This window comes from Rhinolophus sinicus, linkage group LG12 (genome assembly GCF_036562045.2).
Source record: "Rhinolophus sinicus isolate RSC01 linkage group LG12, ASM3656204v1, whole genome shotgun sequence".
NCBI lineage: Eukaryota > Metazoa > Chordata > Mammalia > Chiroptera > Rhinolophidae > Rhinolophus > Rhinolophus sinicus.
The window spans coordinates 27,639,403-27,657,476 of NC_133761.1; the positions used below are offsets into that span (position 1 = coordinate 27,639,403).

General features: G+C 30.6%; 1 protein-coding gene across 50 annotated transcripts in view; it reads right to left on the minus strand.

Moving 5' to 3' along the window:
* Nucleotides 1–18,074, minus strand: part of RIMS2 (regulating synaptic membrane exocytosis 2) — a 592,512-nt gene that overhangs the window by 245,228 nt on the left and 329,210 nt on the right. For 27 of the 50 annotated variants that reach the window (XM_074316859.1, XM_019750619.2, XM_074316867.1 and 24 more), the window contains 3 exons: nucleotides 13,472–13,602; nucleotides 8,904–9,075; nucleotides 7,761–7,914 (listed from right to left, as the gene is read on the minus strand). In XM_074316859.1, the coding sequence (XP_074172960.1) occupies nucleotides 7,761–7,914; nucleotides 8,904–9,075; nucleotides 13,472–13,602 (457 nt within the window). Of the gene's footprint in view, nucleotides 1–7,760; nucleotides 7,915–8,903; nucleotides 9,076–13,471; nucleotides 13,603–17,066; nucleotides 17,115–18,074 lie in introns of all 50 variants that reach the window. The other 23 variants (XM_074316891.1, XM_074316853.1, XM_074316856.1 and 20 more) reach the window with 1 other exon arrangement.

An 18,074-nucleotide genomic window follows, 5' to 3' on the forward strand; every position in this document is an offset into this window, starting at 1 on the left:
ACTCAGTATTTTATTATAGGACCTAAGCAAAGCATTAACCAAGAAAAAGAAAAGTAAGGTATAGCAACTTGACAGAAAGAGGAAAACTTGTCATTATTCACAGATGACATAATATTGTAAATCAAAATTCAAACTAGTGTATGGAAAAGTTGTTAGGATTAATTTAATACAAATAAATAACTTTTATTTCTGTATACTAACATCAATTTAAATCAAATTCCTACTTATGGGTCTAATAAACAAAAACTCTACATTGAAATCTATTAAAATATCATTTAAAGATATACCCTACTTATGAAGTATAATAGAATTCTCCTCACTCTAGGAAGAGATTTCAGCTCTCCCCAAATTGATCAATGTAATTTGAATCAAAACCCAGAAGAGTATTTGTGCAAAATCATCATTTGATACTCAATTTGTTTCAAAATGCAAAACATTAAGATGTTATTCTTGAATAATCTTGAAGATGAAGAACAAAGCTGGGTTAAGGACATTACTGATATCACAGTTTATTATACAACTAAAGTAATTAAGACAATTTGGTATTGACACAGGAAGAGAAAAATTATCTAATGGAAAGGAATAGAGTTCAGAAACTTAACCACATGTACATAGTCTTTTTTATAAATGTGATGGATCAATGGATATCCATAGGATTAAGAATTTGATCCCTACCTCACACAATATATAAAAATCAATTCCAAATTACAGATCTAATGAGCAGAACAAAGTACTATTCTAGTAGAAAACACAGCAACATATCATTACGATCTCCAAGAAGATAAATATTTTTTTACAGATCACACCAACAAAAGCATCAACCTAAAGAAAAAATTGAGAACTAAAATACATTAACATTTAAAAATTCTGTTCATAAAAAGATCCCATTAAAGAGGGGAGAAAACATTTGTAATACATTTATCCTATCAAGAATTCAAAAATTAAAAAAAGAAAGTACTCATAAATCAATTAAAAAGACAGAACCCAAAGAAAAATAGTCAAGAAATTTGACTAAGCTCTCCATAAAAGAGAATATATGAATGTGCAATCAGCCTATAAAAAGATTATTAGAGAAATGCAAATTAAAGTCACAATGAGATAATACTGCACATGAACCTGAATGGGTAGATAAAAAGCATTAAAAATACCAAATATAAAGTTAGGATATAGAGAAACTCAAACCTTCATTCACTGCTACAGGAAGTATAAATTGGTACAATTGTGGGAAATTATTTAACAATACCTACTGTAATTGAATCTATACATAGCCTATTACCTACCTATTCAGCTATTAGACACATTCCAGCATATTGAACACATATGATTACCAAAAAGGCACGTACAAGAATGTTCACAGAAGCACTCTCAGGAATAGCCAAAATCTAAAAGCAAACTAATAAGCAACTGTATATTTTTAAAAATTAATTAAATTCCCAAGGCTAGTGATTTCAGCTACTTTCCCATTAGAATCTTCTTAGAAGACTGCTAATAAACACTGTCAAAATTTGTAAACAGTTTAGTTCAGACTTGAATCCAAAATAAGCAACTCCTTTGTATAGTTATTACCTCTGAATAAGGCATAAGAATTCACGTGGACAAACAACTTTCATAACCTACCTAAAATAAGATAAATTGTTGTATATTTATAGAAAGAAACTGTATATAGCAATGACAATAAATTGCTATTATACATAACAATACTGATGTTATACATAACAATACTGATGAATCTCAAAGAAGTACTGGTAATGAAAAAAAGCCAGATGTGAAAGAGTAATATATTGTGTAATCCCATTTCTATAAAATTCATATATGTGTGTGAATATTCCACTTACATTAAGCTAAATAATAAGCAAAACTATTTTATGGTATTTGAAGTCAGCATAATTGTTACTTTGGTAAGGCAAATAATTATGAGAAGAGAGCTGGTGGGATGCTGGTGATGTTCTATTTTGTGACATGGGTGCTACCATGTTACCCGAAAAATAAGACTGGGCCTTATATTAATTTTTGCTCCAAAAGATGCATTAGGGCTTATGTTCAGGGGATGTCACCCTGAAAAATCATGCTCGGGCTTATTTTCCGGTTAGGTCTTATTATCTGGGAAACACGGTACTTACATGGTATAGTTACTTTGTGAAAATTCACCCAGGTGTGTGTGTGTGTGTGTGTGTGTAATTATATATATATATAATTATATACATATTATATATCTGTATGAATGCAATACTTAGGTGAAAAGTTTAAAAGGTTGAGTTCTCCTTCTGACAATGATTATTAAGTAGCTGATATCGGACTCCTACCAGTAATAATTATTAATTGTGAACAAAACAGTTTAATAAAAAGCTGTTTAAACTACCAGAGAAGAAACATGAGCAGAAATTGGTGATATGACCTTGAAATAAGGAAAGCACATATTTTAACCAGTTTTTCCCTGTGTGATGCATGGCAGAGGAGTTATAGCTCAAGCTAAATGCCTCAGTCTTACATGGCTGAGGAACCAGAGGTCAGAATTCAGAGTTGTCAGATCAGCTAGAATTGTGAGAGAGATCCTGGAAAGGTGGGAACCAGAGAAGGAGGGTACCCTAAATTTATGCACAACAGCCTCTCAAATCCTTGCATGAATTGTAAACTGCAGAGGGAAAAACAAGAAACCCAACGGAAAGCCACAGCTGAAAGGCTAAAAGCTGCAAGGAGATTTCAGCAACTTCCCGATACACAGGATACAGAGTTAGGAGTTAAAGTCCCATTATATTATAGGATTATGGCCAACATCTTGGATTTTCCTAGAAAGTTCACACTTCAGAAATAAGAATCACAAACCACACTAGGGTGTCTTGGGACGGTTTTTTCCTGTGAGCACAGCCGCTAGGAGCTTTCTGTCCCCCTCCTCCTCTGATATCTTATCGGAGCAGTTTTCCTGCAAGCACAGCAGTTAGAGGCTTTCCTGTCAAAACGGTATTGTGATCACAGCTGTTAGGGACGGACCTCCCTGGCACCCCAGTCAGATTTAACCAATCCCTAGCGCCACAATAACAATGGTGCGAATCCCCCCAAACCCGGAGGCTTAACCCTATAAAACAAAGTGCCCGGCCCCAGTAAGTGCTCAGTCTTTGGGAACAATCCTGCTGAGCCTGTTGGCGTAATAAGGTTGTGTTCTCCCTGATAGCTGCGTGCCGCTTGAGTCTCTCGGTCCTCGCCGCTTTTCCACAACAGGTGTATGCCTTAGAACTATGGAAAGAACCAAAATAGAACTACCCTAACATATCTTCCATAGGCTTTAAGCAATCCTTCAGGAATTTGACTGCTAGATGTTTCAAAATCCAGTCTTTCTAAAATGTATTAAACACAATGTCCAATACACAATAAAAATTAATAGATATATAACAAAAACACAATGTGATCCATATTCAAAAGGAAGAAATATAAGTAGACCCACAGAAAACTAAAATGTTAGAATTAGTAGACTTCAAAAAATATATAAATACATATGAAACTATATGTGTGTATGCATACACAGACACATATATTAAAAGAAGGGGAATTTCAGGAAGAATATAGAAACTCCCAAGAAAACCAAATGTAATACTTAAAATGAAATATACAGTATTCTTAATAAGATAATTCATAGTATGGTTTTCACAGAAAATTGGACACTGTAGAAGAAAATAGCAGTCAATTTGAAGAGAGATAAATAAAAATAATCAAAACTGAGGAAGAGAGAAAAAAATATTTTAAAAAATAAACAGATATTACATTGTTTTGTACACCTGAAACTAATTTTTAAAAAGGGCAAAAAATAAAAAAATAAAAAAATAAACAGAGACTCAATAACCTGTGGAACAATGTCAAGAGGTCTGCCTGAGTATATTTTATTGCTGTCCAAGAGAAAAAGAAGTCAGTCAATTGGGTAGAGAATTAGAAGAAATATTGATGCAGAATCTCCCGAAATAGTTGAAACTTAATTATGGAGTCATGTCTCTTATATCTTACAGCTCTCAACAGCATCATTTTGGTTTTGTCTCAATGATTTGCTTCCATTCACTTTCCTTTGAAGACTTATGGTCATGGGCTGAATGGAAGTATAACAGGTATGATATGTCTATTTTAAAAAGTGAAAGGGGTGATAATATTACATTTTACTAAGTAAAGAATTAACATTTGAGAATTTAAAGAGCCTGGTTGATATGAGAATTTAAGAACCTGATTGCTATGAGACAAAGAATGAAGGATCAAATCAAAGAAAATTCTGACTGGATCTTTATATTATAGTTCAATGTGATGAGAGTGGTTAATATCAAGTAAAAAATAAATTTCTAAATAACTTCTGTCATGTTAAAAGGAAAATTTTTTCCCTTAAGATACAATACAACTTTAACTGGAAACAGTAAAGAATATAAAACAATAAAAACCCAAACATCAAAATACACTTTCCACAACAATCTCTTTATCTGACAGGAAGGTAATGAATAATATTACTCATCAATGAATCAAAAATAAAATTATGTGAATATGGTAGATATTTCAACCATCTAAAAAAGCAAGCTCACTTCTCTTTGATGCATTTTAATTATTTGAACTAATAGCTGCAGTCTTCCTCATACATTTTCAAAAATGCTTAATCAATCACTCATTGAAATATGCAGTGTTCCTCCCATTCTTTGAAAATGTCAAAATAACATCTGGGAAGGAAGTAAGCAAGAGTAGCCTGAAAAAAAATGTTGTAGGAAATGTTACTTCCTCATTAAAATCTTAATTTCTCATAGCCTATCTTTCAGACTTTTGAGCAATGATCATTTCTACAGATGTTTAAATACATACAACCTTCTTATTTTGACGCATGCAGACATACCAATATAAGAAGTCATCTATTTCATACACTTTAGCAATCCCTTTATGTGGGAAATCATTGAAAGCTCATAATCAAAGTTGCCTGCTTTCCCATCTCAAAAAGGTTTTTAAAAAATATTTAAGTTAACTCAAAGATATACAAAACAACTATTCTAAGAATGGTTATTAAATAATTTTTCATGTTAATAAAATGATAAATTACTAATGTCCATACATATGAAGTTCTGCTTTGAGTCATGTGAATCTACAAATTTAAAAAAGGAAATCATGAGTGGAAAAAAGAGAATTCCACTATTACCATTTAATCATTTTTATATCCATACACACTCAACAAAGTCATAGCCTCAGAGTGATATTCATAGTCTCAGAGATTAAATTACAAAAGCATCTTATTATTTAGATGTAGGGAATAAGTGAGGGCTTATTACACATTTTTAATGATAATTGTTCAGGCACATATATTCCATCAAATATGTAAACCATCATGATCTTTGACAATACTAAACATACTTATAAATAAATATAATATTTACTCTCTCTATGAAGAAAAATCATAAAGGCGGTTATGGCCATCAATGAATCTTTAAAATACTACATTTATTTATTCATACCCAAACTAAACCTGCCAGTGATGAGCAATAAATCCTTAGTCAATGTTAATGTTCTTAAATTTTTGACTATTCCTAAGTGTTATTTCCTAATTTTCATTTCTTTTATGCATATGTATGCATGTTTCTAACCTATCTTCAGGCCTACACATTACCATGTTTCCCCGAAAATAAGACCGCATCTTACACCATATTTCCCCGAAAATAAGACCGGGTCTTATATTACTCTTTGCTCCAAAAGACACATTAGGGCATATTTTCAGGGGATGTCTTATTTTTTTCATGTATAACAATCTACATTTATTCAAATACAGTCATGTCATCTTCTTCTAGAACACCGTCATAACGTACTAAATGTGGCTGTCTGGCTGACGATCTTAACTAGGGCTTATTTTCAGGGAAACATGGTACTAATAAATTATGATAACATTTTAGATGTAAAGCACCAAATCTAGCCATATGAATATGTTCAAATATTGAGAATTAATTTTATTAGAGGTTAGTTGGTAGTTAGTAACCAGACTGTCAAGGTACAATATGCAGCTATTATATTATCCATGGGTAAATTTAGTATCGTTAATGATTAAGTAACAATAGAATCATTTTGAAGACAGAAAATATTAAAAGCTGCAAAACTGATTAAATTAATGACATGAAAATCCATTATACATACAGCTAATTAGAAAGTACTTTATTCTCATTGTCCCTCACATACACTATTCTTAATCAGCTAGGGAGGAAAAAATAATGGAAATTGATGGTAAATTTAAGTTTCAGATATTGAGAGTTGTCAAACTCAACCTTGTTGCAATAAAAACAAAAGTAAATGGAAAAAGGACAATCCTGTAGGAAAGGGTAATGGTGGCTAGCATTAGTAGCCTATAACTTAAACTATAAAAATTAGTACATAATGAATTATATTAATAACTTTCCTATAGTAACCTATCATCCTACACTGTGATTTAGAGAGAATCTTACTGAACAGATTATAGTGGCCAGAAAGAGTAGACACTCTAAAATTAATACCCTTAAAATTCATGGAAATGTAACTATTAAATTATTACAACAAATGATGTTGTAATGGCATTGCAAATAAGGACGGGTGTTTATTCTGTGGGGAGGTTGACAAAAGTGAGTGTTGTAGTACTAGTGATCAATTAATACCATCCAAGTGTAAAATACTATATCTAATGAAAATAAAATTCTAGTCATTAGTGAGAACATTTTTAAAAAGAGGGAAGATAATTCTCTAGGATTTCCTGACTGAATATCCCACAGGACCAATCCTTCGCTCTAATTCTCTATTCATCTAATAGGGTTCTGAATATATAATTTAGTCCTGTATTCAGCAGGAAGAATGTGAACCATATAGACAACATTTATTATGTTGCCAAGTCTATTTCCTATAATTGATAAATGTTATGGCCTTCATGCTTATAATTTACACTTCTGATATTTGGGTAATGTCAAGCAGTTCTCCATTACTTGACAAAAATGTTGCTACACCTGGAACATGCTGACTCCATGAAGATAAAATTATTCCATGAATAGTATCCAAAGTGAAAGCCCCCACTTCACCTTTCAATAATAGAATTATCAGGCGGGGGAAAGGTTCAGTTGTAGAAGCAACAAGCCAACAGTTTTCAACTAGAAAACATTCTGAGTTTCCTTTAAGATTTTCTGGGTTAGTCTAATTCTATTTTATGGTATAATTCAGGGTAAAATGCAAATAATGATAATAATAATAACAATAATAATATCAGTTTATTTTCCTGAGATTAACTCTTATAACCATACTATAGTATAGGCATTATTATTTCCATTTTCTAAATGAGAAAATAGAAAGGTGACCTACCTTGAGTCATACTGGTCTTAAGTGAGAGAATCAAAATTTAAACTCTAGTTTGTCTGAACAACATTCATGGTCATGGTTTCAACCACTATGAAACATTTGCTGTCTTACATACTCATAAAATTCTTGGCATAATGAAGGTGGAAATCATAATTTCAAGTATTTACAGCTCCATTACTAAATGCTACTATATTAGCTATTTCATTTCTTATTTAAGATTCTAAGCTAAAATTAAAACATAATTATGTTTCATTTGGGGTTATACTGTAAATAGTGAATGCTGTGGGCATAGCCTCATGTTAGTTTATCAAACAATTTAAAAGATTCTATAATAGCTATGAAAACACCAAGAGATACTTGTTAATACCCATAATGGTATCATCCAATTCTATGTCATATATATCACTCGAGATAATTCAATAATGATATAAATTTTACTGAAAACTTACTTTGCAACCTCCGTGTTGGACTCTCTCCATGGAGTTGTCGTCGTGGCATATACGGAGAAGGATGGGGAAGTGGCAAAGAAGAGACATCATGGGTCTGAAGTTTGTACCAATGTGGCTCATCATCTAATAATGCTGTTTCTAATTCAATTAAAATCTACAAAGTCAAGAGACAAAGAACTGCTATATACCAATAGTATAAAAATTCTCTTAAATGGTCTCATAACTTATATAATAATGATAGTAGGAATATTGTTAGATCAGAAGGAAGGTCATGTTGCAAAATATTTCATATGTTTGGAAAATAACAAAAGATAAATATTTATAACTATTAATGATTTAATAGTTTTAAATATCTAAGACATTTATTTTGTGGACCCTTCACCACCCACCACATTAAGGACACTTAATTTGCTGTTACAGAAATAACACTTATTACTAAAAGTCTGTAATAATAACTAATATATGTACTCATATATCATATTATAATTTAAAAAGCATTTTCATTCATTAATTTTACCTTTACAAAAACTCTAAATGGGGAGAGAAAAACCAATCAGAAGTGCTTAATGGGTATTTCAAATCATAGCATATGTTATCTTAATTTTCATTAAAATAACTACTAGTTTGGTCTTATTATTCAACTTGATAGATAAGGATATCAAGGCTGAAAAAGATTAAAAGAACTTCTCTAAGCTTACATCAGCTGGTAAGCAAAACAGTTGTAATATGAATCAAAGTCTGTCTCACTTAAAACTCTGTGTTCATGCTGCTAAGGATTCAAAACAGGAAAGAAAAAAATGGATTTTTAAAATGAAACATTTTATAATACAAATATTTAATAAATTTACAAAGAAAATCAGTCCATAGAAGTAGGTAACACTTTTTATTTTCTTTTAGGGTCATGTGCAAACATGACAGTGTGACACATGAGAACTGCTATATAATGATAATCACTATTTAGCAATGGGAGGTAAAGAAGCACAACAGCTAAGTTCATTCTTCCTAAATTTTCACTGGTTGTTTTCAAATTTACAGACACTGTATTCCAAATGTTTACACACACACACACACACACACATACACACACACACACATGCACAAGGATGACATGTATAGTCTAAGTTTTAAAATAATTTCAAATACCTCTCCTAAGAATTCACTTTCTTCCTCTCTAACTCGAGCTTGATCCCAAAGAGTAATCTCCAGCATTCGTTCCCGAAATTCTCTTCGGTGGACTGGAGAGTAAATGAAAGTTTGGTTCCACTTGGGTTCCAATGTTTTCTTTACAGTTTTAGTTCTTCTTTTGTTTTTATCACTATAAAAAAATGAGAATATATGAACTTATAAACCTTTTTTTAAGTTTTGCCATAAAAATTATTAGTGTAAAATTTCTCAGGAAAAAAGTGAAGTTTTGCCACAACTTTATCATACATTATAAATATTATAATCTTTAAAATTACTATTAAAATCTATAAGGTATATAATTTTATTGCTTTATAATAGCAATATTTCAATAAATCTGAAATTTTTCAATGATAGATATTTAAAAAGTTAATCTTTCTTAAAATCTAAATAAAACCAGACTATAGAATCTTATTTCTAAATTAAAAAATATATATATTGCCGTATTGGAAACCACCTAAATGCTAATAACCAGTAACATTACATATACTATTCACCTAAACTACGGAAATCTCATTGTACAAAAAATCTAGTAAATTGTGATGTTCACAAACTTACATCCATGTAATTTAGCTAATGAGTAATTGTAATTATATTTTATCAAGTTACTTTCTTACAAGACAAGAAATACTACTTGCCTATTTGACATTTATCGGTTCTCTTAAAAATTGTAAAATTATTTCTATGTGAGGTAGCCACTAAATGTGGGCTAGAAATGGAAGACTGCCGTGATGATGAACGGGACTTCCACCTCAGAGGCTTCCACACTTTTGCTAATTGCATATGTCTATCAAGTGAATGCTTTCAAATATGCATCCTACTATAGGCACATGTATTTATGAATTATATACATGGATTACTATACTGTTGTACTAACATATTGTATACATTGGTAAACATGAAAAATAGAAATTAAAGATAAAAATAAATAAAAATTCATATATTTCTTTTTTTTAAACTTTTACTTATTTTAAATGTGTTTTTCCAGGACCCATCAGCTCCAGGTCAAGTAGTTTCAATCTAGTTTTGGAGGGCGCAGCTCACAGTGGCCCATGTGGGGAATCGAACCAGCAACCTTGTTGTTAAGAGCATCGCGCTCTGACCTACTGAGCTAACTGGCTGCCCCTTTCTCGGGATTGTCTTATACATCCCCTGGGTACATACATTCTTTATGGAGATCATAACTTTAGCTTATTAGGATCAACATCTGAATAGAAATAAAGAAAATTGTCTAGGATAGGAATGCTAAGCTATCTAGACAGCCTATTTGAAGTAAGAAGTGGACAATGAACTCCAAGTGGAACTGTATTAACTGCTACAAATTTTCTCATCAGAGCACAGTTCTAGGAATGCTGGGATATAGGAAGCAGAGAGAACTAAGGAAGGATAGAGTATCTCTGAATTGAGGTGGCTATGCAACTTTTCCCAGGTGAATATAGGGCTTAATGTTTAATATAGATTTGACTTAAATAAACAAGAACACATTGTTTCCAGAGCATATAAACTTAATGGGGCAGAAAGCCACCTTAAAACAACATATCTTTATTAGTTTTTAAGGCTTTGGAAGGAAAATAACTTTGGAAACCCATATAGGAGGTTTTATCTCTATTCAAATTTATGGAAAAGAAGTGTTATTATAAATTAATAACTAAATAAATAATAGAAATAATAACAAGGACTACAATATGAGTTTTCTCCCTCCCTTCTTCTAAAATTTTAACAAATGTTTTTAAGGATCTACTTATATTCCATCCATTAAAGAATGAATTATCAGACCTTGTCAAGAGATAAAGTTCTTTCCATGAAGGCCACAGAGAAAGAATTAGGGAGCCTTGATGTCTAATTCCAGAATAGTTTATACCGCAATATGAAAGGAAATAGAAAAATAAGCCTTAACTTCCTCTTAAGGAGTGAAACAAGTTCTCAAAGAATGACTATTTTAGAAGGAATTTCTATACTGGGTGGGAGGAAGACTAGATAATCTCTGAAGTTCTTTGCAAACCTACCATATATGATTATAATTTAATAAGGCCATTTATTGTGCACAGAAATACCAATCCATGAAAAGAACTTGAAAAATTATCTGCAGAAGTTAAAAAAAATGAGTTTTATCTTTTCTAAGATATAACTAAGGCCTTCTAAATCATGCTGTATGAGGGAAACACTGAGAAGTTGCTAAAAGTACTTAAAAACGAAGATCAATAAGCATACTATACATATTGTTGAAATAGCAGCCTAACAATAATAAATCATAGATCTCTGACAGCATCATTTAATTGTTGAGAATGTAGTTAATATTTTTTTTAAAAGAAAATCTAGCCTAAAGCTTTTTCCATTTATTTTCATGTTACCAGTGCTTTTGGTTTCCGTTTAGTTTAACTTAGTAACAGAATGTAAAGACTTGATGTTTTAATTCAAAATGAAAGAAAATATATTTTGACTGGTAGCCAGCTTTACTTCAAGATATAAAAAAGAACGCCCAGCTATTGTTTACAGTACACCGTAATTTTATAGAAAATAATGTTTTGAATGGTGTAACTGACATACTGACATTCTAGAATAAATCTCTTCTATATAGCATCACTTGCCCCCTCAGAATTTATTATCAATAAAAAGGCATCAATTATTTTCTATGTTTACATATTCAAGTAGTTCTTCTCCCAGAAAAATTGTCAAGAAAAATGAAATAATTCATACCAAACCATAAGTAGTGTTTTATTCACAAGTAAAAACTTCTGTCAACAGCAAAAAGAAAAAAAAGTTGAGATGATAATGTAGCTGTTCCTGAGTTAACCAGTGCATTATTTTCTCCATTAAAGATAAAACCCTGACACAACTCTATCAATAAACGACAAACTTGCCTAAATACTTCTCAAATTCCTATTAATTGACAAGAAAACTCAGCTGAGAAATAATCTTGGAAGTAAACGTTCAAATGTTTCTCACATTCTTTGGTGTTGAGAAAAGATAAAAATACTACATCTGGAATGTTAAAAAGTGGTAAAGGGGATCTTCCCTTCCATTTTAGCTCTATCTGCTCAGAAAGTTGGATGGGGATACGGAAAGTAAAATAAAAATAAAAAAATACAATAAGTACATTCCATAATTTGAGAGACTTTATTACTTTATCATCATAAAAAGTATTTTTCTTCAAAGGTTTAACTAAGTAGAAACTTGTTATGTGTTCCCTTCGATGGGAACGCGGCATTTTCTGCAGGTTTTAATGATGACATTCTAAGGATGTTTAGACTAGTAAATCATGTGTGCTCTAAAAGGCTAAGTGACTTAATCTCCAGTATGGTAGGGTAATACGACTGTGACAACTGCCATCCAACTGAAGTTAAAGCTAGATTTAACAGCTCCAGTTATGGATGTCCTCTTCCTCCCTTGCAGTTCAAAGTATATCCCTGTCCAAAAGACAACCTAAGTTGATAGAGAACAATCATCTTCAAACAAACTTGGCAAGATAAATTTATATAGCAAACAATTTCTAATTTAGATGCTGTGCCACTTTTACATGTTTTCTGAGAAATTTTTAACTTTCATTTCAAAATATATATCAAGTAAAATTTAAGGCCTTTGTTAATTGTCTACTTCTTTCCTTTCATCCTTTTCTTTGCTGAAATTGTTCTTCAGATGATACTTTGGCACTCAAATCAACCAGGATGACTTTCAACTTAAACTAAGTAAATAAGGGTCCAAATGTGTATAAACATATTTAAGATCACATCTGTGCCCAGCCACTTCCAACCTGAGAAAAAAAAAAGACCAGATTTTGAAAACACCTTGCCCTGAACACCAGGGATGAAAAATAACTGTGGAAAGGGTAAATGGTGCCATTCTTTCTTTTTTCCAGATGCTTATTGAATAATCTCTTTTATTTTTTATGTGCCTGAAATTAAGAGTGATTAGATAATTTTTGATAAATTATTTCTGCAATCTTAATTTCTCTATTTAAATCAGGGTAGAACAATATTTATGTTGATTAGAAAGGACACAAAGCAAGTTATACTTAAAGAAGCCAATTCTGGCCCAGTGTCAAATTTCTTTGATGATATAGGGTGATGATAGAAAAAAAAGAAAAAAAAGCACTAATTAATTTTACAGATTTTAGAGAAATAATATCTTAGTAAGAGAAGGTAGAAACTGTAGAGGAATATGGGTGCTTTTGGTACCACTTCCATATTTTTGCCTCTGTAATTTGTGCTAAAAATACATTTGACTTAAAGAAGCATAATTTTTAATGATTTTTGATAAATGAAAATAATACATTAAGAAATAATCCACATGACTTAAAATAAATATGCAATAAAATAACCTATATCATAAACATTTGATAAACTTTAAAACAATCTCAAAGCATTTACTGTCACTAGTTTGATTCCTAAGAATCATTATGATTATGTTATACTTCGTAAGTATCTGACTGGTATGATATATACAAATAAATGATACAGAATCGAAACACCTACTGCTATTACATTTCTTACTTAGTTTCAAGAACATTTACTTTTGTTTTATATCCCTACCTTCTGTCTGGAAGAAAGTAAATTTTAACATAAGGATTCCTTGGCCTCCCATCTTCCCTGGAAGGGAGATCCTTTGCTCCCAAAATTGTAACTATTAATTGATGACCAACCTTGTCAAACCATAGTTTTATCTGAAAAGCAAAAATATTCATTCATCAGCTCAAGCATTTACTACCATAACATATTTACATTCCCAATCTTTGCCCTATTTCCATACACTAATACTAGCACAGAATATAAATTTCACTTAATAAATTGTGTTTAGTTAAAATAAAAGGATATGCTTTAATAACTTCAATGACTACAGGGATTAATTCAAATATTTTGGTTTGATAAATCACTTTGACTTTTGTTAAACTAATTTGATTGCTTATTAACATGTACATAGTAATTATACTACCATAACAACTTTATATACAATGACTGCTGCATGTCGATCTTTATGCAAGAATCACTGTAGTTCATTTTGGCTCCTCTATACTAGTGAGTTCAGAATAAATGCTCGAAATGCATTGAACAGACAGTAACTTGTTTATATGGCATTTATAGGGAATTTTTAAGTAAATGTTTCATGCTATTCCACAGCAAAAGACATTTCAAAGATTATAAGCAACGGGGAATTACTAGCAGCTTTAGTCAATAGACTCCTTAAGTTTGTATTTAAACTATAATAAATTCATTTTTTAAAATTTTTCTTATACAGACATAAAATCTCTTCTATTTGATATGCAAATGCATCACATCCTTAGAATAAGGATATCCTTTATAATTTGAGATGAGAAAAAGTGAATAATTTCCCTATGTCATAATTAGAGATGGAACTTCACATCCAGCTGCTGAATTCATTTGATTTAACAACTGTCACTTCCCACACGCATACCTCACACTCCCACACCTAGCTAGCTGATTCTACCATGTCAGGATCTATGATAATTGTAGCTCTGATCCACATTTTGGTTCAGAACTCAACACATCTCTGATTGTTATCTTGAAACTGAAATTAAATAAAAAATTTGGAATTTGGGGAAAATTTTTATTTATATAATTATATTTTTATGGTTTATATGATTTATGGTGTATATATATATATATATGTATATATATATGTTAATTTTTAAATGTTTCCTTAAATTTGAATGTATAATATTTGTAGCAGTTTAAAAAATTTAAATATACATCTCATGTCAGTGCTTCTACTCCTCTCCAAAGTGGACAGTCAGGTCTGGGCCAGGCTCTGGTATATATAAATGTATTTATATACGTTATAAAAATAATAGCAAGAAATATCAAAATATTTAAAATTATAATTACTACTCTTTTTGTTGTGTTAAGTCTTTATGTTTAATGCTGATATTATATTACTGTTGAGTCATAAAAAGTTTTCCTAATAGCGCTGCTAAGTACAAATAGACTAAAAAAGTGTTTCTTAAACTGTGGTTCACAAACCTCCTACATCAATGTTATCTGGTTTATTTGTTAAGAAGCTACAAATTCCTGTGGCCCACTTCTCACCTCCTATATCAGAATGGGGCCCAGGAATTATCATCTGAACAGTCTTTTCCAGGTGACTCCCCTGGGCATTAAAGTTTGAAAACCACTGCTTTAGTCTAGGGGATCAACCTGAAAAAAAAGCCTCTAACATTTGAAATAAAAGTTTAAATATTTGCTTGCCTAACAATATTAGAACATAGATGCAGATGAGAATAAGTGAAAAAAAGAGAACTAAACTATTCTGGCAAAAGACATGACGGGAAAACAAAATAAAAACTAAGGTAAGAAATACAAGAGTGTCTTGTATATGAGATGAAACAGAGATGTCAGATAGCATCATGTTTCCTAAAAAACGTATGACCAAACCAGACTAATTTCTGATCTTTTCTGTTGTCTATAGAAATAAAAAACCTTATGGCTTTATTTTTTCATTATATTAAAACTCCTTCTCTGAGGATCATGACATGAATACCGAACACCTCAAAGAGAAAAACTGAAAGGCTAAAACTTTTTTCCAATAAACTTTAAACTTGAAAAATAAAGAAACAATAATTATCATTATTAAACGAGGCTCATAATTATTAGAACAAGTTATTGATTTCAGTGAGCTTTTTTTTTTTTTTTGAGAGATTGGGACTAAGCACTTGCCATCTTTTGAAATCATTTCAGCTAAACATTTGAGACATATATTTCAAATGTTTGATAAAGAGTATTCTTTTTAGATTTTCTTATGCCATGGAAAACCAAAAATATCACTTATTAGTAATATTCATTTCTTATACAAACAGATAGGCATATGATTTTCATATATCATAATACTTAACAGTTTATTAAATTACACTTTACAAACATGTAATTGTTAATATATATAAGATAGGCACATTTTAATTTTACCAACTTTTCCATCAAAATCAAACTTTTTAATAAACTGTCTTAAACTGGGGAGTTTGAGCAATAGCCTTAATGTTCATTCTATATTACAGGATTTGCATTGAAGTTTTTAACAGATATCCAGTTCACATTATCAAAACATAATCATTTTATTAGCTAGATTATTTTATCACATTTCTAAATTCTTTATCTGTGCTTTTTAAGTGAATGGATAATATATCCATTGATTTCCCAAAACATAACAAGTGTATTTTCACAATTCTAGATATGACATATTTCTTATTTTGCCTCAATATCACTAACAGAAATCTTGATATCATTTTAATTGTTTTAACATAATTATCATTCCAGCTTTACCTTGAAACCATTTTTAAATTTCCTAAGCAGAATCTGAACAGCACAAGTAGTAAATATTTTACATTGTATAATATCAATTAAAACAATTTTAATTTTTAAAATTTAAACTAAAGTAGTATTATTCAAAACCAACAATGACAAAAAAACATGCAGCAAAGCAAGGAAAGCATAATACTATTATTAAAAAAAACACTATATTGACATTACTTTACCATATAGAGGTTTCCTAATGAAAAGAGGCAAACAATTTGTACCCAAGTAGTATAGAAAATTAAATGGAATTACAATTACAAAACATAAATAAAATAAACTCAACATATTTTATTTGGATTGTGATTGTGTTCTTTGAAAGTAATACACTTCCCAAAAGTGGAACTTTAATATAATATGCATAAAATTGATGTTTTAGATAAGGTACAAATTTATTTACCAATCTCCTCACAAGTTATTGGTTGGAAAATGCAAGAGAATGTAGATGTTAAGTGATATAATGACTGATTTAAAGAGACAGCAGCCTTGTGCAATAAAGAAAAATTATCAAAAGTATAAAATTAGCTACTGATTTCAATGTTACATACATAAGTAGAATATATATTAATTGCAACTCTGAAACCTATGAGTTTTAGTCTTTAGTTCATCATATAAAATCACTAACCAAGATTGTCTCTTTAAATTTTTGTTGTATTTCAATCCCCATGCATAGTATTTCAAGCTGGCTCATAAAATGATTTGAAAGTCAATAATATGGCTTGGAGCAACATACCAAAAAAAGTTTTCCTACTACACATTTTCCAAAAACATACAAATAAGGGTTAAAACACAACTTTAGTTTCTATCAGGCAGACAAGGCCTTTACCTGAACCCTAGGAACAAAAGGCGTTGTTCTTCTACTAAGGCTTTGGCTCTGGTAAGCAAAATTAAAGAAAAAAGCAATAAAACAAAACCAAAAGGACAACACGCTGGAACTCAAACCAAAAGTAAAAACAAACACATACAACTGTCCCTTAAATATAACTTTTCCATGACAATATGTATCTAAATTAAGTACTTCAATGTAATGAATAAAGTAATTTTGCCAAAATGTTAAGATATATAAAAACTATATAAAATCTCAGAATTTTTCAATGTAATCAACATAACAGGAATTAAGAATGAATGTAAAATAACACATTTGGGCTCGTATGTTCTGAACGAATGAGTGTAAACACAACCCAAGATCCATGAAATTTAAGGTTTCACCCTTAAACACCCTATACCAAAAAAGAAAAATCAAAGTCCAAAAAGAAGTTAGATGAAAATGCATTATAAAATTATTAGTGAACAGACATCTGTAGAAGTAATCGTGTGACTTTTCCAAAATAATATGTCTAACAGAAATCTAAAAAACATTAGCTAAATTGACTTTACTATTTCTTGAAAGAATAAACACATTAAGATAAAAGTATGCCGAAATGACTGCATTAATTAGTTAATTCATACTGTAAGAAACTATACTAGATTCTACTATTTCAACACCATTCTGACAATTATTTTGTACCCCATGTGATACCATTGTTTACTGCTAATCATACCTATTAATGAAACTATCTTGTTTCTCTTTATTTATACATTTCTTTATATTTTTCAAGACTTAAATGACAGTTTATTGCTGCCAACAACACTAAGGGGTAGTTACCATTATCTCCAATTTGTGGATGAAGAAACAGAAACCAAAAAAACCAAAAAATTAGAAGTTCAAACAAAAAGTAAGATAGTATAAAGGTATAGAATGGAGCCCAGTTTTTATTAGATCACTATTTCATATTCTTAGAGTTAAAATCAAAATTTCTTTTCTCTTCTGACTACTTTGTTTTCATTTAAAATA